Below are 22,658 nucleotides of genomic sequence, written 5' to 3'. Positions count from 1 at the left end.
TAATTGCATTCTATTCTAGAATTTTGTAGCTAATTGAATCTTTGAATGTTTAGCCCAATTACAGTAACAGGGAGTCTGGGAAAAGTCAAAGTCATCATCGACTCGGGACTCAGTTTTTATTTTCGTCTTTAAAATGTGCTAGTGTTTTAGTTCATTGTTCAGGTGTTCAGGTCCGGGCGGACCAATTTGCAGTGACGGTACAGGTAACATCAGGTATGAAATCAACTTCCTGCATCTGCCCAAAGCAAACACATGGCCGGAACAGGGTCCACGTGGTTGACCTTTCACCACCAGTCCCTGTTACCGGCTTGCCGAACCGACCCGGCTCTCAATTTGGCCATCCCACAAGTTTTTTTTTCTGATGATACAATCTCCGACCACTTCGCTGCCCAGTACGCATTAGTGGACCATCTGAAGTAAGTATAACGGTTTTATTTAGCCTTTTTCTTGTCGTTTAACTGGTACTAGTACTTGAACTGGTTTGGGTCATCATAAAGTGTAGTAGGATCCGTAGTATCCTCTGCAATATATCATTCTTTTAGTTCTTTTAGCCCCCTTTATTCTGGAGAGCACAGATTTTATTGAAAATAGTCAACGGATACTATAGTGCGTCCAATAGCACATAAATCGTATCAATCAAACTGGTGGTATATAATTTTCCGCTGCACACAGATGTCAGAATAGAGGGCAGAAGTTGTGCAAACGCCACGTTGTTGAGTGGTGGCAGCTTGTGTCCTTTTGTACTTTGCACCCAGGCGAGACTGTCCTTAATAGTTATGTACGGTAAAAGTTGTTTTAGTGTCTCGGTAAATGGAAAAGACTTTACATGAACACATGCGAATTGGTCAAATGTCAAGAAAATGGACTCGTTCAAGCCACCCGGCGAGAGGTTTTTCGGTCAAAAGGTGTAAAATAGGTGCTAATATAATGTTTCTTTTCTCACCTTCCATTGATTATTTTCTTTCATCTTCTATATACATGTATTGGGGGAAGTGAGGTTTTGTTAGATCCAACAAACATCTTTGAAATGTAGTAGAAACGTAGACATGTAGTAGAAACGCAATAAACATTTATTAAAGTTTTCTTTTTCTTTCGCAAAATATGAAACGCATTTTCTACTCTCCAAGCAGAGGTTGATCATTGATGAGAAAAATCGTGATCATTGCTTATATGCCCTCTTTTTTCAGTCAGCTAGTCAGAAAAGGACGACATATAAGAAAAAGTGTCACCATTTGCATTTCCCCATCAACCTCTGCTTGGAAAATGAGTGTTTTCAACCAAGTATGTCAGCTGACACTTTAATACTCTTATCAATATGTATATATATACTAATTCGAGCCAACTAAGTACTAGTATATAATTGTGTTTTCTTTCTTCTACAGGATTCATCAGAGACCCTGCGAAGGTGAAGAATTTTGGTGATAAACTTCTCAGGAAAGGCTACCATGGTTGCTAGGCGTGGTCGTACATGGAGACGGCGCCGACGGCGGAAAGATCAAACCAGGCCTGGCAAGTTCGACTGAAATTGTTAATTTTGTTGGTCGTTTTCTCTTAAAATGAGAACAGTAATTTGCCAATGTTTATTTTCTGTTTGGATGTACAATGTTATTTTTTTGTGCCTTATTTGTTTAGTGTCCCTTGCACACGAGGAAAGTTTCGTTCGCTTCTTCCAATGGCTACACAGAAATGGGTGCAGAAATGTGCCCCTAAAACCAGCAGTCTTCCCAGGTATACAGAATAGACGTTTTTGATTCATATGGCTGTGAGTCTATGTGAGTTTTCTCTACACTTTCATTTTTAAATCTTTGAATAGTTTAATTTGGAATTTGTAAATTTGAGTTTCACTTCATTGTAGGTTGTTAGATCTTTATTAACTAATACTCCATTGCGTTCCTGAGTGCTGACGACTATTCTTAACTATTCTATCTCCACCATGACGTGCCCATCTTGCCTGCCATGTGTGTGTGTGTGTTCGTTTTCTCTGTAGGAACTGGTCGGGGAATGATGGCGACTAAGGCCTTAAAGGTACTAGTACCAGAAAAACTAGATTACAACATTCAAGATCGTATAACTTGATGACGTGTAAAATACATTGCGACTCAAACATAATGAAACTGCTAAAAGTTGCTGTCAATTATTTTAGACATGTAAAACTACATTCTGACTGAGACATAATAAAACTGTTAAAATGCTGTCTATTTTTTGCAGACTTACAGGACAAAGCTTTATATAGAAAGATGCAATCATAGCCTTTCGAACTACGTATAGTAGCTATTTAACCATAGAAGAGGATATATCAAAGAACCGTTACTCTTTGGGTCTAGAGTTTCATACTAGCAATGCTTCATACTAGCTATCCATGCGTGTAATTTTGGGCCACACAACCTTAGGTAATGTATCTATTTCTCCCATTGCGCAGCATGAAGAACTGATGTTGGTGATCCCTCAGAGACTACTCATCACTATGGACGCCATTATGGACTCCTACATCGCTCCGTATATTGAACGGTAAGGTTAGCTCCAAGTAGATGTGGGGGTATACAATCGTGCCTAATGTTCTTTCTAATGAGATTATAACGCTATCTTCACATGTTCAGTTCTTATGAGATCATGGTTAGAAGGTAAACTACCAGTATTAGATACCCCGCTCGTGAAAGACTTCCAAAATGTCACCACCTTTGTCAGGTTTATCGTGTATTATTATTTATGGTTTTCTGAATTCTTCGGTCCTCTTGGTAGCCTTGAGTGTTTCCAGGGCTTATACTGGCCACCTTGTCGGCTCTACGGCCAACATACCCCCACGGAAATGCTACAACAGCCCCTATGAGTTAGACCCTGGAAAACGATAGATATCATTGAGATCGGGATCTGGCATCCAGGCTACGTTCGATGACGACAAGACAGAGATGTTGTCCCCAATATGTAGCCTCAGTCTGCTCACATTTTTGTTTTGTTTTGTTTTCTTCTTCTTTTTTCAGTGCGGATCCCCGACTAACCCCCACACAGGCCCTTGCAGTTTTCCTCATGTGTGAAAAATACAGGCGCGAAAAATCCTTCTGGCGTCCCTACATCGACATCCTGCCCGAGGAGTACTCGTGTCCGACGTTCTTCACCGAAGACGACTTCCGACTTTTGCCGAACTCCCTCCGAGGAAAGGCGAAGGCGAAGAAGTACGAATGTCACAAAGAGTACAAGGAGCTCGCACCGTTCTTCAAGATGCTCGCAGATCTGTTTCCTGATCAGGAGGATGCTTTCAACTTCAAAGACTTCAAGTAAGTAGTCTTTGGTGTCAGGTAGCCGGGTATTTGAGACGATGGGCGTTACAAACTAGCCTGGAGTCCAGACTTGTTCTCTTACTCCGCTCCCGAAGGTCGCTACTGCATCTGATTGTATTATTCGCATAAGGCCACACTGACTTAATCTTATGGATTACATGGGTGGGTAGCGACCTTCGGGAGCGGACTTGCGAACAAGACTGGACTCCAGGCTTATCTTAAACTACCTGGTACTCTCCAGTCAGAGGTTGAGTCGTGGAGATATAGTAGTAGTTGGAAAAATTAGTATTAGTAAGTGGAGCGCGCCGGTAATTTTTTCAGACTTCTACTATATGTCCGCGACTCAACTTCTGGTTGGAGAGTACTTCCTGGGACGTTTGACCAATTACTGACGTATCCGCAAGATCACGTGTTGATAAGGTCACATGTCTGTAACTCTCGCGAGTGATTGGTCATCAGTATTGATCCTGAGGAAGATGACAATGGTCGTTGAAAATTTCATCCGTGTATACATTTGTGTTGGAAGAGAGTTCAGCATTGCACTCTTAATGGATACATTGTGCCTTTTTTAAGCTTTCTTCATTCATAAAAAAATTCAAAATTGGCATGCTAGCCGCTTTTCATTGAGGCCATGAGTGAAGAGGTAAGGGTCAGACTTGTATGATAGATTTATGCAGATTTCAAGAGGCACATATTTTGTTGGTTGTTCAGGTGGGCGTGGTCAGCGATCAAGACGCGTGCCTTAGACGTGCCCATTGGACGGGAAAGTTGCCGCCATCTCCGGGACGCGGAGGACACCCCCACCCCCACCATGTTCCCATTGGTCGACTCCATCAACCACGCAGCGCAAGCAAAGGTAAGGGACCGAACAAGACTTATTATTTTCTAAACAGTTCGTTCCAAATTTTGTTTGTTTTTTAAAATGTGTCCTTCCCACGTCTTTTTATGGTTATTCTTTACTTCTCCATTTGAATTTATAACTTGTTTTTTGTTTGAACCTTCATTTATTCATAAGAAGCTCAAACTCAAATCGGCCTGCAAGCCATTTTTCATTGAGGTCACGAGGGAGGTAAGTGCCAGATAAGATATAACAGAGATCCCTATTTCTCACATCGACTGTTAATAGATCTATCAACAAATATCATCACATGTACATGGTACAAAATTATGAAGTAGAGTGAAAGCTCAGGGTTCATAGTCCGTGTCTGTTCGTGTTGATCATTTCTTTTTACTTCAAGAGCCCCTTAAAGAAGGCCAGGCTAGCTCCAAATTGCTCCAAATTATAATTTCACCCTTACGATATTTACCACCTCAGTTTGTAAATTGTCTTGCCAAAGCGAATCAAGGAATGGCTATGATATTTCCAATGCGTTAGCAAGGTGTAGGAAATTCATAGTGAAGGGAAGGTAGAAATTAAACTGAAGAATAGAAACAAAAACAACCAAACAAACAGAGGGTTTAGTCCAGCATGTGCGCACGCGGTTCCATGTTCCCAGATCAGGCACCGGTACAACGAGAAAAGCCGTTGCCTGGAGAGCCGCACGGAGACCGTGTACAGGAGACACGCCGAGGTCATGAACAGTTACGGGCGCGCCGACAACGACAATCTCCTGCTCGAGTTCGGCTTTGTCGTCCCTGGCAACCCCGAAGACACCGTGACGTTTCACCTGGGTAAAGTGTCGTCTGGAAATTACGTCATCTGCTGTCCTCGCCAAATATGGCGTGGCTCAGTTGATCAATTAATTGTGCGCATGACTTGATCATGACTTTCTTATCACTCAGGTTTAGCGGAAGATCAGAGAAATCGACTGATTATGAAATCTTACACCTATCTCTTTAACCGGTTTTAAACGTTCTTGTAACATTTCATACACTTTTATTGCATAACATCTTGACTTCAGTTTTAAGTTTTCTCTAGTTTTAAGACTTCTCTCATTACTAAAATGTTCTTCGGGTAATCTATCTAATTCATTTGCACTTCATCTGTCTTCCCCTCCCTCTCCCATTCTGTAGCAGTCATCAGATCTGGCGACAGTCAAGTCTTGCTCTACAAAGACGGCTATACGAAACTAAAGACACTCGTGTAACAGAAATATTGTTGTATATTTCCTTTCTGCAGTTCAGGACATTCTGGAGTATCTACAGCCGGAGAACAACGAGCTTTTGGAGAGGAAGATCATATTTTTGGCGCGAAACAATCTCATCAGGTGAGCGACAGGGCCATCGAAAGTTGCTTTTTTTCTTCTTTTTTTTTGTGGGTGGGTGTGGGGGTTTGCATGTTCTATGCATAACGACCCTCCTAAAAGCACGCTTTATATGACATCACCAAGATTTTGTTAGTATTAATTTACTATGGAGAATTGTGAAAAGTAAACAATAATTTAGCTACTATGAGAAGGAATTTGAAAACATAAAAAAATGGTTACACGTTTTCGTCCGTTGATACCCTCACTGGGCGATAAATGTCTCATCCCTACGTTTCTTTACCAGCGACCTGACCTGTGGTGTTACTGGTGTGTCCCCACAACTGCTGATAGTGTTGATGGTGTTTCTGTGCAAGCAGGATGATGAGTGAGTGTCCTAAATTTTAATTTTTTTTAAAATATTGTTGGTTATTTATCTCATTTATCTACTACAGTGTATGTATGGTAATTCTATTAGTATTGATTGTCTTATACATTGGTCGCTAAAGCTTGTACTCCATATTAGGCCAACATTGACATATTCTATAGCTACTGTCATTTTTACGGAGGGCATTTGCGGTATAGTAGCGACCTAGCTCGGACGAGTGTGCTCTAAACTGCAGATTTAACGACGTCCGGTTATGGTCATGGTCATGGTCATGTGTCAGGTGTGTGACAACGCTAGTGGTGCAATAGCGTCTTCATGCGAATGATTTCAAAACTGCAACATGATATCCGCGGATCTTTCAGAGACGTCTGGGAGGACCTGAGAACAGGCCGTTTTGAAGAGGACGGATCCTTGGACGTGCGCGCTCGGAAAGTAGCCGGTCGACTGCTGTCTCTACGGCTTCGAACATATGCCACTACCATAGAGGTAAATTTACCGTCAAAACCATGTTACAAACCATAGATAGTACATGTAGTTCATCAGGTTGGCGAATGGCTGAATAACAAACTTCCCTTTTCAAGAGTTTGACAATAGTTTACGTTTGGAACCTCACTATCTCAATCTTGCTTTAAATAACAATAGCTATAACGTTACATGTCACAATTCTTTACGTTTGGGACTGCATTTTTAGCAATGACACCCAGCGGTAGTACAAAGTATTAAAACCAGTCATTTTGCCCTGAAGAAAATGGAAATGGTCATGGGAACGTCGATGTCGGCCCTTAAAAAAATATGGTTGTGAATAGAGAACTTTTGTCTGAAATGGTATGTTTTGATATACTTGTAGAATTTGTAACGTTATGTTTGTGGGAACTTGCGGCAATCTTAGTTGGACTCCAGGAAGAATAGATAGATTTTGCGAGTATATTGTAAAGTCTAATGAAGATCGAAATAAACAAACAGATAAACAAATAAACAAACAACAAACAAACGGCCTTTCATTTGAAAATTTCTCTCATTCTACAGGAAGACGAAGTGCGGTTAAAGGAAGTGATGTCACCCTGCGGGCGCCTCGCGGTGTGTTGTGGGATGGAGAGGAAGAGGCTGTTGGAAAATGGCTTGAAAATGCTGCAACACAGCTCCAAAGTGGCCATTGCTAGGGGCGTTCTCAGGAAATTATTCTCCGATCGATAGGTCAAAAAAAAAAAATTACTGTTCTAGACAATGAACCTATAAGACAATACTACTGGCTGATGTCAACCTTATATGCTCATTGAGTTGTGCTTTACATGTGCCAACAGTTAGCCTGGGTACCATCCTATGGAGGGTGGTACTCAGGGTACCCTATAACAAGAAACCGTCAAGGTACCATATGACAAGAAACAATAGAAAACTAGTGCAGTCAGAAAAAAAGACCGAATCGTAGAGCCGAATCTTAGAGCCTAGAGCATGTTTAGGTTTCGGTCCGTCAGGGATGTAGCCCCAGCCGGAGAACACAAATTTAATTTGTCCCAATGGGCACATCACGGCGTCTATTTGCTACCAGGTCCCGGGTTCATTTTAAGTCCGAGTTAAATTCAACCCGGGGTCCGGCCTGGCCCAAAAAGATCCCGGAAATCGCAGGGTGCCCCACGGGGCCACGTAGGGGTCACGCCTAAAGGTGCCAAAAAAAGCCCATGAACTACCCGGCAGGGCCCTTTTGTTCAAATTGAGACCGAAGTCTTAGGAGGCTTGCTATTGACCGCAATATGCCTACCCCTACCTTTAAACAAGGACGTTTTAAAGAGCTAGGAATGTAGACATATTGGTAACCTATGTGGAAATTTTGATAGCATTGAATTGACTGGTGCCATAGAAATGTAACATCAACTACCTCCGCAAATGTTAATCATGATGCACAGTTTCATTTAGGATTTATCATGAGTTAAATTCAACCCGGGGTCCGACCGGGCTCCAAATTACAGTACTCCAGAATCCACCGGTTGTCCCACGGGGCCAAGTAGGGGTCACGCCCGAAAGTGCAAACAGCCCGTGAACTGCCTGAAATAGCCATTTTTTATCCAATTGGGACCGAAACTTGGGCTAGCAATGAAAAGCAATATGCATACCTGTGTTCTTTTAACTTGTTAAAGATAGAAATGTAACGCTAGTTCACTTTTATCCGCGGGGTAACGTTAACTTACATCCATTAAAAACTGGGTATTTAGGGATTTCAGGTCGACGGACAGTGGCTTCAATCTGTAGATATTGAAAATATTGCAGTTTGAAACCACCGTCCGTCAACTTGACATTCTTGACTACCCCGTTTTTAAAGAACAGCGGATATAGGTTACCCCGCGGATAAAGGTGAACTGATGTATGATGTCCAGTGTGGAAATTTTGATAGCATTGAATTGACTGGTGGCATAAACGTGTGAATTCAACTACCTTCAGAAATTTTAATCATGATGATTTCATCAGTTGCATTAGGAATGATCTATCATGAACCTTTCACAATGAAAGATTTTAGACAACATCAAGTTTAGAACTGTGTTCTACATTTTAGCAATAAAGATTTTACTTAATGTAAGTCGGCAACTTTGTGTTTCAAGTAGATTTCAGTAGCATGTCAGTGACAGAAGACCTCAGGAGTATTGTTACAGGCCCAAACGTAACACTGTTATTGTTTTGTTACCAGGGCTAGCCCTTGATAATAGCCTCCGGCTAGTTGGGTAGCCCTGCCTGTATTTCTCTCTTAATAAATAAAATAAAATCAAAACAAACCATAGTACATGTACTAATATATGGTCAAGAGCACACCTAGTGGTTAAGTATAGTCTGCAATTTCACGGCAGCACCGTGACATCTACTATAAATGTACTCTCCAAGCAGAGGTTAGGCTCCGGCTGTTTTTTAAGTTTTAGTCGTCTTTATCGGGCTTTCTATTTTGTATTTTACATTACTGTGTCAAAACCTAACGAAACCTAACTAGGTTTTGACACAGCAAGATAAAATACAAAATAGAAAGCCCGATAAAACCGACTAAAAAACGTTAAGAAACAGCCGGATTCTAACCTCTGCTTGGAGAGTACTATAAATGAACCAATTTTACATTTTCAAAGATTTTAATTTGCAATAGAAGGTGCAGATTTCATGGAAAGTTACAGTTTGAAAGAAATCACACACATTAATCGCGGTGTTATGATTAAGTAGTATGAGGAAACTGTGAAAGTAACGAAACAGAGCAAGTTGCATTTTCTGCATTATTCACAACCACCGCAGTTTGACAAACCCTAAGTGAGCCTCGCCAGCCCTGACCACCGAATACCCTCCTCAGACAGGATGTACACAAGTGCCGCCAGAAAATAGTTCCAAACAAGAAAATAAAGGGGGAAGCATCCATCAAATGAGAGCTCAATTTTACATCACCGGCATTATTTTCTAGTTTGTTACAATGCTTGCTCAATAATTCAAAGAAGTTAGTTGTTCACGATGAATGTTTAATATACGACTGGAAAATAAGACGGCGGATGGATATTACAGTTTTCCCATCGCACAGTCACGCAGCTACAGTTGGAGAAGAAGGGCGATGGCAAGTGTTTCATTGCCAGCTAGAGACGATTTTCGCTGGCAAATTGTTCTCTTGTTTTGTCGTTCTGTAGGAAGAATATTAGTGGTTGCCCGTATGTCTATGTTGACGAATTCTTGGTTAGGAACAGTGCTTGATTCTGCCGTATTCCTTATCCACGCCATGTTGAGTAAGACAGTGTGTGGAATGTGTCTCGGAACCAACACGTCAGTTTGCGCATACCCTCAGGTCTTGTCCGGAATTTCTAGTTTCAGATGCTAGCCAGGGTCTTGTACTATGTCGATGATATTCACCCGTTTTTGCCTGTAATTCGTGACAAAATTACTCGAGAATTGAAAGTGTGAGGCCGACCGCGGCTGACATCTGTGATGGATTATCTATTACGTGTTGGCGGACCGGATCGGTCGACTTTGCAATTTTCTAGAACTCGATGAACATATCACATATTGTATTCGTGTTTTGTAATAATGTTTTCATCGATATTTAGTTATTTGGCTTGTGGCAGAACATCCAACTTACTCTGGGGTTGTTAGTCAGGTCTATTCTTACAGCTGTCAAGCCTCTTGGAAACCCAGACTTCGGGGACTGTGCCTCTGGCTCAGTGGGGGCTGGTTCAGCTTAGTTAGATGGGTGTGTTGGATCATAATTGTGGGGAAGCAAACCCCTTCAATTTAGTTGCCAGCGGCTGAAATATGGAAAGGAGCTAACAAGGCCAGGTCAAGGGTCCCTCAAATGTTCTCAGCATATTTTGTTTGATATGAAATTATAGAATAACTACTTGAATATTGGCATGTGATTGTGTGGTAACGATAATATTATACCCAGCCTGCCCACTTCACACAATACAAATGGACACGGTTGCAGGTAAAAATCAAGATGTTGTATAAACTGATCGTCCTTCTGTCCTACTTGGTTGTCATTCATGTGCACCACAATATCTTTGGTCTCTTCCTCACCACTCCCTCAACAGACCGATCCGTAGGCCATCCTAGAGCACATTTTGTCATTGTGGTTATATACACAGTGAAAATTATAAATGTAAGACAATGCCTCACTATGATGCATAGAAAGATTTTAACCTCCTTGGATTAATATACTACTGAGTATCTTATCCAACTGAGTATCTTATCCAACTGAGACAAGAACAAGGAATAGTCATGCCTCAAAATACAAAGTTTTCAAACAAAGATTGTGTTCAAATACTTGAATTTGTTGTCATCCAGTACAGTAGTTGCATTCAGATGTGCAGATGTACATGGTGAGGATGGACGGGGTCGGTCACCGGTTGTCGTGCACTGAGAGAAAGCAACAGAGACGAGTTCAGTCTCAAGTGATGGTGAAAAATTTGTGGATCAGTAGCCTCTTGCATCTCTTAACTTTTTTTTGTTCATGTACGACCTCTTATCTGAGTTGTTATCTGAGTAACCTCTTGTCTATTTTTTTCATGAACATCCTCTTATCTGCTTATCACTGTTACATCTTAGGTATGGAAATGAGTTGTCATTATGTTGTAAATAGAGGTTAGCGTTGTTTGTCAATGTTCTAGTCCCCGTAGTATTTTGGCTGTGTATCAAGATGTCAATTGGTCACTCAGGGTGTTTTGCCCTCCTTCTATGGTGCAGAGCTTTTGAAAATTTGATGTAAAACTGTGGTTATTCTGAGGCTTTGTGAAGGACCAGTAAACTGAAAATGGATAAGATGCAGAACATAACAGACTCTGAAGTAAAGTGAATGCATTAAATAGAAATGAATAAAAGTGCTTTGGAAGCCTGGTGAAAGAACACATGAACAAGAAACATCTTTATTGCCACTACAGGTATCATTCAGGTTACATACATCCAAAATAATTACTAAAGATGACACTGTACAGTTATCAGTAAGGTTACAAATAAGCCAATGTAAAGATGGTACTATAGCTATCGTGTAGATTACAAAACAACAATGGTTGCACTGCTCTTCTTACTTAGGTATCAAAACATCCAAGATAAAGATGGCAATATACTATCATGCTGGTTACAAAACATACAAGGTACTAAAGATGGCACTGTTCTTCTAACTTAGGTTACAAAACATCCAATGTTAAGATGGCACTGCAGTTCTGCATCACTCAGTACTGTGAGTACTGGTTACCCAGTACGCACGCGCATGTTACGTACAAAGTAAAGGTACCACTGCAAGTACTACTCACTTATATTCCATACAGGTTCTAGATAAGGATTTTTCTATTCCTCCGCCAATAGGGAACACGTACGATGACGACTCAAGGGTGACAGTGAGCGCATAGTCAGGAGCACAATCTATTTGGCAACATCTAAATGGAACTCATGATAATGAACAACAGGACCCTACCACTAGTTGCATGGGGGTGGTCCAAACCACTCATAACATTAACGCTATACAATAGTGGTGTGATCTGTCTCTTCTTTCCCTTCCCTTTTCTTCTCTAACTTTGCGGTTATTTTCATGCTAAAAAAAACGTTGACTACTTAACAAAGGGTGAGTAAGAAGGTTTCGTAAAACGTTGTGTATAGGAAGTCTAAACTTGAATACTGTTGTCTTCAAATATTAACTTGCTACATATAAGGAACAAGAGTTAGAGTAACTCCAAAATATGTGTTACGTGAACAAGTAAACAAATATAACGGTAACAATAAATTGAATAGAGTTCTGTTGTAGCCTTGCATTAGGTTTTGTCCTTGCGTTCCTTGTACTTTAAATAAGTTGTGTTGATATGGAAAAATAAACTGAGTAGAGTTCTGTTTTACCTTGCCGTATGTGCTGAGCCACAGGTGAAGAGAACACCCCAACCTTCACTATACAATAGTGGCGCTCATTCCCCCTGAACTCTCAACTGCTTTGTCAAAGTTGAATAAGGTGATGCCAGGTCGCACCATCAGCAGGTGGTTGAGGTTGTCAGTGTGGACCGCAGCGTGGTTTTGACCCACTTTAGACAGGAGAAGGCACGCTCACAGTCGGCAGTCTGTGCAGGTATGACCACCATCCTATTGTACAGCTTCTTGATTTTGGGGTACTGGCAGGACAGGGTGGGCTTTGATGACACAAGCTGGCACATCTCTTTCGGTGTTTAGCCTCTAATTTTCAAGTTGTTGCCTGAATTAACCCAATCCACTCATCGCACAGTTCCTGTCGGTTGATGGGGTAGGGCCTTTCAGAGTAAAACTCTGAGAGTGTGTTGATGTTCTGCCATCCATACTCTCCTGTCAAGTTTCTAGGCAAGCTTCCCGGATCAAGAGCACTGAAAGCGCCTAACATCTCCATCTGGGGGAACCATGCTTCAAGATTTTTAATAACATTATCAATGTACTGCCTGCGGACAATGGAGAATTCTTGCCTCTGCTGCATGGAGTCCAGATCGTGCTGTGTCCCCCCAGCACCCGCTGGTCCAGCTCCTCCAGCCTGCCTCCTACCACTGGTGCATCTCTGGCCTCCCTCAAAACCTGCTTCTTGTCCTCGATTGTTTGTTGGATCTCTGTCAAGTCAAGGGTCTTCTGCTGGAAACATTTGCTGAGAGCAGATAGGTGTGGTAGAACATCATGCAGCAGATACAAGGTTGCAATGGCCATGTGTGAACACAATATATTGAAGCAGTATGTTCTTGTGCATTACCAAGGAAAGTTAACGGTCTGACATCCAATTATTAATGTTTGATAGCCAAGACCTACCTTGAAGACAAGTATGAATCTATAGTGCAAAATCAAATGCATGTGTTCATACAGTAGAACCATTAAAGTTTGTCTTACCGCAACTGTCAAAGGCTTGAATGGATGGTATCGGGAAACCTTCACCGAAATCCTTGATTCATACTTTAGATAGTGGTCTCGATAGCTTCCTCATATCCAGAATTGATAATGCATATGACTGATGATCTTTTCTTGGCTGGAAAAATATTATTCAAGTTGCAGAATTTTGCTGACATGGGTCCATGTGTACTTCAAATTACTTAAATAGCTTATGCTGGTAAATATTCAAGTGAAGCCATTATATCAGGCATCTTGGGTGCCATAATACATATCTTGTAAAAAAAAATATTTATCTTCATGTCAGCTGCAATTTACAATATATTTCAATGGGCATGTTGATGGTATAGCTAACTTACGCTCCAAGCTCTCTTCATGATAACTTCTAGAGCCTTGATGGTCAGACTGCTACAGATGGGTAGTCTGACTCCACAGGCATTGATAATCTAGAATTATTTATGTGACGATGGAGAGGTCTTGTACCACCTTTGAGAGCAATGAAGATGTTCAATGTGCTTCCAGACTCTGTTCTATACACTTATAGTGGAATATCACCGTTTCTGTCCAAGACCTTCCCACCACACATAAGGGATATTTCTGGACAGCTACGGCAATTACTAGGAGCTTTATTATGGACTGATTGATATAGCCTATAAGTTAACATTTTCAATTGGGCCAAATGGTATGCAGTAAGTCTTATCTACGGAAAGGAATATCTACATTGGATCAGTATTGTCCAAGCTATGCTCTTAAAACGAACTATGCTGTTGATGTGAAGACCAGATTGAACATCAATTCACAATTTCCTGTCCTCACCATGGTGGTTGATCTACTGGCTTGTGTGGTGGTGGGCACTGGGAGAGCCCAGTCCTCCCTGTCTGGAGCTGTAGGTATGTGCATGTGTCTAGAGCTACAAGAGTGTGTGTGTTGTCTGAAGCTGTTGGAAGGATGCTCTCCTGTCTTGTGGCTCTAGGATCTTCTAGTGGTGAAGCTGCTGCATCAGCATAGTTGTTTAGTGTTATTCATTGTGGTCCATGAATAACACAGACGTACATTTTGTCGAAATCCTGTCAACAATATATCCAACTGAATATATATCACTTGCAGCGCTTGGTGCCTGTTTACCTCTGCAACCTTCGGAGCAACCTCCCCAGCTGGGGGCCCTCGTACGCTTTGAGGAGATGGGAGTAGGAGAAGCCCGGCGCCGCGTAGTGAGTCAGGTTCAGAAACTTTATGTCGTACGTCCAGATGGACATGTAGACGTTGCTTCTTTCGATGGTCTTTAGAGTGTCTTGGTGTTGCAGAAGGGTTGGAATAAAAAACTTGCAATGGCGCTGAAGTCACACTTTCCGGTGTTTGAAGCCGATGACTTTGAGATAGCTGGCAATTAGTCCATCATAGGTGTCATATACTTGTATATTATAAGGTCAGATTCTCAAAAGATACTGAGCAATAATAATCCCTTGAAGTGACGTATTCCACAAATGTGGCATTGCCGTTAATGCTGTGTTGTCCCGGCTTCTTGCATCTAATATTCGTATTTGTGTTACAGTAAATTAATCATTTCAAAACTTTTGTCTAACCTGGACTGCCTCTCTCCATAAAGTATGCCTCGGCACTTATTTGCCATCTTCTGAAGTAAGGTTTCAGATGGTACCGGTAAGTCCATAATAGCAATATATTCTGTTTCCTAATCCAGATCAGAAGCTTGAAAAAAGTCAGCTTTAACTCATAGTATTTCTTCATCGACTTCGGTAGTTCATCTGGAATGAATGTTGTGCAGTGCTGTAATTGGCTATATCAGTTGCATAAAATCTCGGGAAAAGGTATCGAATTCCGCTCACTTGCGGTTGTGTCCTCAGAGTACACGTCCACGTGGTACCGACGGAAAAGTTCCTCGATGTCGCCACGGAACTCGCGGGCCTCTATCGTACACGAATGTTAATGTTTCCAAATGTTAATATATGACTTGCAGGCATACAGGATTATGATATTTGGCATCACTCACTCACTATCCGGTTTAGCGTCCGTTGTTCCCTGTCTTCCGGGGTTTGGAAGTTTCGTTAAGGCGTTTCTGCCTGATTGCTGCCCTCCACCTGTCTTTGTCAAGGGGGTTGGCTTTTTTTTCTATTATAAGATATATGGGCAAAATTGCATTTGGGCTTAAATACTACTCTCCAAGCAGAGGTCGAATCGCGCAGATATAGTAGTCGAAAAACTACTTCCTACGTAGGAAGAGCGCGAGTGAATTTTTTTCGACTACTACTATATCTGCGCGATTCGACCTCTGCTTGGAGAGTACTTGAATACTACAGCCAGAGCAAAATGCCCATTTCTTGTAATCTTGATCTGCTTAGGCCTATCAAGCTTAGGTCTTATCAACTGAAAAATTCCTTGCGATTACACAATTAATTCCTTTGCATTTCTGTACCCAAAGAGTGCACATCCAGCACAAGAAATCGATAACACAAGATCCTCATCCAACAATGTCAATCCTTTCTTGTGTTAATAAATAGTTCTAAATAGACATGTGATGTCACCTGTGAACCGTCTATAATTTTGTATATAAATAGCGTCAGATGACCTCTGACCTCCAAATTTTGCACAAACTATTTTGATGTATATAATGCGATTATAATGAAACTCTAGTAACTCAACCCAAATTTTTTGCCAATAAAGAAACTTCTAGCTCTTGATTCTAGCCCGAGTCTTGTTCTTTGCGGATGATATTTATCCGTTTTGACGGAACTACATATCACTGAAGTTATTTTATTTGGCTTGAGGCAGAATATCCAGCTTACCCCGGGGTTGTTAGTCAGGTCTATTCTTCCAGCTGTCCAGCCTCTTGGAAACTCAGACTTCGGGGACTGTGTCTCTGGCTCAGCGAGGACTGGCTCAGCTTAGTTAGGGGTTTGTTGTATGTTAAAAGTCATTATTGAGAGAAAGTTGTTTCTAATTAAGTTGTAGGATGTTGCAACATTACATCTCAGCAGCAATAATCAAAATTAGATAAACAGAATATACCTTGGGACTGGCTGGGCATGTTGTTTCTGATCCTTGGCAGTTCTGAAGATGAAGTTTCTAAACTCGATGATAGGTTGTCCGGTGAGGGACTTGTACAGTGTTGTACTAATTTTAAAGCTTTAAATATCATGAAAGGCCTTACCTGTTGCTGGAGTGGAAGACTTGGAGGAGTCAGACGAGTCTGTGTCGGACTCTGCAAATGAGCAGAGCGATCCTGTGGCACTCAGATCTGTTCACCTAGAAGATGTTGCAACACGTACAAACCATTTTATATTAAGATGTTTAACACAGATGGTCAGGTTTCTCACGGATGGGTTCGGCAGTAGAGAGGGAGATATTGCACAGTCATCGATCCTTCCCTAAATCTGACGCACGTCTGAAAACCATACTACTACTACTACTCTTTGGTCAACATTTGTCTGAGAGGGAATGACTTTGGGGCAGCGCAAGTAAACCTTTAAATGCATATCTTAAGTTCTTTCCCTTTGAATGAAATCGAGACGATACTTGCAGTCCACAATCCCTTTTATTTGCCACTTCTCTCCGAGATCTTCCCAGCATCTGCCCTCTCAGAACCAAGGCTGGTTGACAACTCTGTGGGTAGGAAGGGAACACCATACTACCTGCAGCTTTATAACTTTATTGACCATCGCTCTACGTATGTAGACCACGCAAAAGGGGATCATCAGAGACTAGACTTCAATGGCTATTATGACATGTCTTCTATACTGGTACGTGCACAGGCGTATGTGTGGACATTGGTGTGGACTTCCTATTGAGGGTAGCTTGGTATGTTTTACATGTGAATGGCCTAATAATTGTTACCATGTGTAATCATATGTCTCTCGTACTTGCTGTTATAAGGGAATGTCTCGAAGGAAAGGCCAGAATTGCTAGTGTCGTTTGCATGATATTTCTATCGGTGGTAGTACGATGGGCAGCAGCTGTAAACTCACCGTCACAACCATTAACATTTGACGATGTAACATTTGGTCTAGATGGTAGGATTTGGGCACTTATACGTCAGTATGACGTGTGTATAGTAAGTACTACTTCAAGAACCCCCCACTAACCTGACCCCCTGATAGGTGCTCTGAATATTCTTGCCCCTCGATGAAATATAGCACAGTACCTGTTGAGAGGCCATCAAGGCGTCACGCTTGGCCTTGTAGTACGGGCACGAGGAGGCAGGATAGTCCGCTGGTAGGGTCGGACGCCACTTGATGCAAAACTTGCATTTGTGCAACTTCATCCCGAACGGGGAGTCATGATCAGAATTGTGCGAGCATTGTCCGTACTGGTACTTAGAACATGGAGACTTGCCTGCGTTTGGCTTCGGCAGGGATTTCTCCTGCGGCTTCTTAATGTATTTCAGCTTGAGCCTGGAAATCTTGTCGAGTACTCGTGGGTCTTTGAACTTCAGGTTGCCACGCTCCACGTGAATGAGCACTGTTTTGTAGAAATTCTTGATGCCCTGGAACGTGTATATCGGCACGTCCAACATCAAATCTTCCAGCATGGCCATCCTCGCATTTCTTTCATGCTTCTTCGTGAGGGGATCGTTAATGATAGCGAGCTCCCCCGACACAAACTGGCTCCAAGTAAGGGACTCGTGGGTTGGTGGTGGGTTCTCAAATACATCCATGTGCGCCCATTCCACCTCCCGCACAACTTTGTCATGAGCTTTCCTAGTGAGACCACTCGTGAGCTTCTTTACCTCTGCTTTTGGTATGCATGACCGGGGCGCCGAGCAGGCTGTCACGGTGGCGCTGACGAGCTGCTCGTTGTTGCAACTTGCTCAACTCCTTGAGGGACGGCCTCGCTATGTCACGCTCACTACTGGCGTCGGTACCGTCGTCACCGTCTTCGCTGCTCTTAACGCTTGATGCGACGCTGGTGTTGGTCTCCAAAGTGAGGTTACTCAGCGATGCCTGCTCGTCCCGCAAAGAAGATTTCAGTCGCTCGACCTCACTCGTCATTTTCGCTATCAGAGCGCTCGCAGAGTCCACATCAACTGAATCCTCGTCACGATACCTTGCAGGCTTTCTTGTCTTGCGTTTACCTGCGCCTGATGCCATTTTGCGGCCGGATTGGGGTGGAATTTAACTAGATTGTCGACAGAATTTTCACTGAGATTTTCTGACGCGAGAGTCCTGCTCCAGGTGCTGGAGCCGCAGGTGCAGTCTGGGAACGGAGTGGAATTCTCCACAATGACGCCTGGGGGCGCCATTCCACCACGATGAAATATAGCACAGTACCTGGCATCAAAGTTGTCAATGGTATCTAGTTGTTTCGGGGGACAACGTACTGTCATATTTTTCTCGGTACTGTTACAATGTGATATTCACGGGCATATTGATTTTTTATGTCACTAGAAGGTCGGTATGCATGGCCAGACACTCTTTCGGTGTCAAAGAGACTGGCTTTTCCCCTGCCATAACTTACCTCCTTTGTTGAGCTCTATCACACTTACCTTACATGTGGCTGTGAAGTAGAAAGAATAAAACATCTTCTTTCTTTTCGTTGTTGTCCTACCAAAAAAATAAAGGTCAATGCGTCTTCTTTGCTTCACATACTGGCAATTGATGTAATGCAATACTGCTTTGTATGTAAGGTCTTTTCTTATGCAGGTTTTAAGGCGTGGTTTCCCTTTTCTTCTCACGTCCGCCTATTCGCTATGAACACTGCCAATTGCATCAAGGACTTTACAGCCCTTTTCGGGTTCACTGCATATTTGATTGAATAAACACTAAGCAAAAGACTGGTTAACATTTGAACGTCCATCAAAATCAATGGACCCCGGAAAAATGGGCATGCACCTACCCTTTCAACCAGAACGTAATACAACTGCCACAGCAAATATGTTGGCAGCACCGATGGCAGGCTCATTGGATGGTATACCACGACAAATACTCCTACTTTCGTTTGCTACATGTATGTCTTAGGCTAAATAAGATTATGATCATAAAAGCTATCCGTTAACGCTGCTTCTTCATCGCCGCAGCGAGAGGGTTTACGCGTATTGGTAACGATGTCACAGCGCACTCTCTTGAATTATGAATGCTTGCTAAGTAGTCTTACTCGTTTGTGGACTGTCGAGTCACCACACGAAACATTCTGCCATAGTCAATAGAGGGATATCTTTGTTCAACAGTATTATGTTCGTGTTGCTCGTGATCTTCGTCAGGAACATTTCACCTTCATACGTCCTGACGTTGCTGCAGGGACTGTTAGCTTGTCCTCTAAGGCAGCTCTTCACTTGAAGATGTACTTGCTCTGGGCTTTGTTCTTCTTGCTGCTACATTGCTCAGCAGTATGGACTTGACATAGTCTCGCTGCTGCCACCAGTTCATCTTTGGACTGTGGCTTCTGAATTGTTACTGTAGTTGGCAGTTGCTGGAGGCACGTGTGCACAACTTAAGATGGCTGCTCACATTGATACTGTTATTTATTTTATATAATATTTATTCATATTTCACACAAAAAATGCATGAAATCACATGTATACACAAAAACAACATAAGTCAGAGAGTAACAGTTTGCAACTTCCAATTAACTTAGCAGTGTATATCACTTGTGCTATGATATATTCCACGTTGTTGTACTAATGTAAAATGGATAATAAACTCATTGTAGGATTTTTAACGTTTCTACTTCTAAAAATATAATTTTTTTTGCAATAACTAATAGTGTGTTCAGAATATACTAGAATGATCTTATGAACCTAACAATTGATACTATTATTTGTGCTATGTTGCCCTTGATATCAGTCAAAAACTGACTCAAGCTTTGAAAGCATTCCTTAATTTGCCAAGACAATCCCAAGATCTTCACACTTAGTTCTCACTGATTCCAAACTTGCTCGCAACCCTCCTGGTTTAATACCCCCAGACTTAAGCTTAGCCAGCACTAGGCATTCTTCCTCAAAAGTCAATGTCCGTCCTGTTCCAGGCCTTGCACGTTCATAGTCAATACAGGTGCTATCACTCAGACTGTAGATATGTCCCTGTCTCCGGAACATTTCTGGTACAAGGTAGTCTTGCACTTTCATTGATGTTGGCAACCTTTTGACCAAATCCGTCTGCTGTTCTTCGAACACTTCTGTCTGTTTTCGTGAACTTAATGTCGGTGTATAGCTCTGGTTCGCAGCTGAAAGAGAAAATATGTAGGTAGTCTACTTCAAAGCATGCACATTGAAAGAATTGATCGAAACCCAATAGTGACTAATTTTGGACTGTTCAACCTCATTAAAAAAAAGATTCTGTCATAGTCTAATTGCTGTATAAAGTGTTTTCATTGTGAGATGTTTTTACAGAAACAATATCAACAGGTGTTGTTGGTACACATTTAAAATACATGCGGTAAAATTTAAAACAAAACTTACATTTCGGGTCCGTCCAAGCACACAACCTCCCCGTGAAGAAGGGTCGCCAGGGAGCTGTGTGAAACCCATCGACACAAGGTCTGCCAGCTGAAACAGTGTGGCACCAACATCGGCACATGACTGGTAGAGACTGAAATTCAAGAAACTAAAATATCAGTACAAGTATACCACAACATTAAACAACATTCAAGTAAATAAATTAACGAAGAAATTAAACCTAACGAAGTAGGTCTAGAGCGAAGCATTTTACTTTCTTGGTTTCTTAGTATGGGAAACACCTGTTAATATCACTATACTAAGTATCATGATTCCATACTGCAGGTGCAATGCCTCCAGGCATGTACTTGCAAATAAAGGATACACAGTCTCAGTTAACAAACCTTATTTGCCTTACTCGACTGTGCAGGTGCAGTAAGCTTTATAGGGTTGACATGTGATCCTGTCAAAAAACTTTCCCATGGTATCGCCTTGACCGCGCAGCAAGAGCTTGTGACATGTCACATAGATACTTCTAAATTTGACAAAAAAAAGTAAGTATATATAAAAGCACTAAAATAGAATCAGACTTATTCAATTATAAGACTGCTTGTCGAACTTCTGGTACGGCCTGCTCCCTTCTCCCACCCCTGTTTGACGGTACTGTTTCTTGCGCGGAACTTCATCTACGGTAGTGGGGTCTTCAAGCCTGCTCTCTTCGAACAACTTATTTTGTTGCCTGAAAATCTTTGTCGTCATTCGCTTTTCTCGCAAGCGGTGGATAAGCCTTCCTTACCGTCCTAGGGAGATAGCCCACTTTCGGCTTCTGCTGAGCCCAGTCTTTGCGTTTTGAATCCCATCTCTTGATAAGGGCAGAGGCATTCTTCATACTGTTTCTTGAATTCGTAGCAGCGCTCTCTGACATCTTACTTTTCTACAAGCGCAACTTTTTTTTCTTTTTACTACTGTTGTATTGTCAGTATACCCATTCCATATTGTCCTATGTAACCCTTCACTTCGGTATCAGAGCCAACAAGGCATTCATTCCTGTATTTAAGACATGTACTGGTGTGGTAAAAGTGACTAGTGTGGTAGACTGGCATCACCAACAAAGTTGGTAATCACACTTATGGCTTCCATATTCTTCTTCGTATAACGTCCAACTTCAAGTGGTTGAAGGCTCTGGACGTGGTTACGGGTCGTTTGGCTTTGGGTGGCCGCTTTATACTACTTTACAGTTTACTTTGTGTTTGTATGGGTGTATAGGTGTAAGGCTAGCTCCTCAAGGGCAGGGGCGCTAATCCCTGTCCGCCTCCCTGCAGCTGGGAGGCGGTGAGTACCCGTCACACTAATGGTAGCTTACATGTTGGTAATGGCGTTCTTAAAAGCCTGTAGTGATTGTGCTTTGACAGTTGTTTCTGGAAGATTGTTCCAATCCCTAACGGTTCTTGGAAAGAAGGAGTTTAGATGGTAATCTGTTCGTGACAATGTAGTGTGGTATGATAACGTATTTTCCTTGCGTGAAGGTGTGGATAAGCCTTTGCTTGTAAATGGCATTTGTGTTGATACTAAATTGTTGTTGATTTTATAGAACATGTAGAGACGAGCCCTTCGTCTTCTTTCGGCAAGCAAGGGCCAGCCAAGTGATGATATCATATTTGATACACTTCCTTTGATAGACTGCCTTCTATACCTATGTAAGGTGAAGCGCGCCGCTCGTCTTTGTACAGATTCTAGATTTCGGATGTTGTTAAGGGTATAAGGGTCCCATACAGTTTGACAATATTCTAAGATAGGTCTTACAAGGGCCTTGTAGGCACGAGCCTTGATCTGTGGTTTGGAAATATTTATGTTTCGCCTTTGAAAATTTAAAGTGTTGCTTGCTTTTGTACACACCTGGTCTACATGACGGTCCCAGCGTAGGTCGCTAGTGATACTTACTCCAAGGTATCTAACGAAGATAACATGTTTAAGTATGTGCCCATGAAGAGAGTAGCAGTGGACAATTGGAGCTTTCCTCCGTGTGATTGTCAGTATTTCACACTTATCTGGGTGATAGTCCATCATCCACTGTTCTCCCCACTTCGCCAGGTTATTAAGGT

At 42.0% G+C, this 22,658-nt stretch overlaps 2 protein-coding genes across 2 annotated transcripts; both read left to right on the top strand.

Moving 5' to 3' along the window:
• The first annotated feature begins 1,637 nt into the window (after window positions 1-1,637).
• Window positions 1,638-5,361, top strand: LOC118417858 (SET domain-containing protein 4-like). The gene is made up of 6 exons (XM_035823610.1): window positions 1,638-1,728; window positions 1,988-2,025; window positions 2,420-2,508; window positions 2,979-3,272; window positions 3,987-4,131; window positions 4,772-5,361. Exons 2-6 carry the CDS (start codon window positions 2,002-2,004, stop codon window positions 5,033-5,035), a joined length of 816 nt encoding a protein of 271 aa, XP_035679503.1. The 5' UTR covers window positions 1,638-1,728; window positions 1,988-2,001; the 3' UTR covers window positions 5,036-5,361.
• A 407-nt stretch (window positions 5,362-5,768) lies between these two features.
• On the top strand, window positions 5,769-7,040 carry LOC118417859. Its single transcript, XM_035823611.1, has 3 exons — window positions 5,769-5,846; window positions 6,209-6,332; window positions 6,873-7,040. Exons 1-3 carry the CDS (start codon window positions 5,818-5,820, stop codon window positions 7,038-7,040), a joined length of 321 nt encoding a protein of 106 aa, XP_035679504.1. The 5' UTR covers window positions 5,769-5,817.
• The last annotated feature ends 15,618 nt before the right edge of the window (window positions 7,041-22,658 follow it).

Source organism: Branchiostoma floridae, chromosome 6, assembly GCF_000003815.2.
Source record: "Branchiostoma floridae strain S238N-H82 chromosome 6, Bfl_VNyyK, whole genome shotgun sequence".
NCBI lineage: Eukaryota > Metazoa > Chordata > Leptocardii > Amphioxiformes > Branchiostomatidae > Branchiostoma > Branchiostoma floridae.
This window is presented reverse-complemented; position numbering and strand designations above follow the sequence as displayed.

What these genes read in the sequence shown, in the direction of transcription:
- LOC118417859 (XM_035823611.1), top strand. Translation starts at nt 5,818, where the DNA reads ATGGTGTTTCTGTGCAAGCAGGATGATGA. An exon ending in CTGTGCAAGCAGGATGATGA is followed by an intron (nt 5,847 to 6,208) that starts GTGAGTGTCCTA and finishes CGGATCTTTCAG; the next exon opens with AGACGTCTGGGAGGACCTGA. An exon ending in CATATGCCACTACCATAGAG is followed by an intron (nt 6,333 to 6,872) that starts GTAAATTTACCG and finishes CTCATTCTACAG; the next exon opens with GAAGACGAAGTGCGGTTAAA.
- LOC118417858 (XM_035823610.1), top strand. Translation starts at nt 2,002, where the DNA reads ATGATGGCGACTAAGGCCTTAAAG. An exon ending in ATCGCTCCGTATATTGAACG is followed by an intron (nt 2,509 to 2,978) that starts GTAAGGTTAGCT and finishes TTCTTTTTTCAG; the next exon opens with TGCGGATCCCCGACTAACCC. An exon ending in TTCAACTTCAAAGACTTCAA is followed by an intron (nt 3,273 to 3,986) that starts GTAAGTAGTCTT and finishes TTGGTTGTTCAG; the next exon opens with GTGGGCGTGGTCAGCGATCA.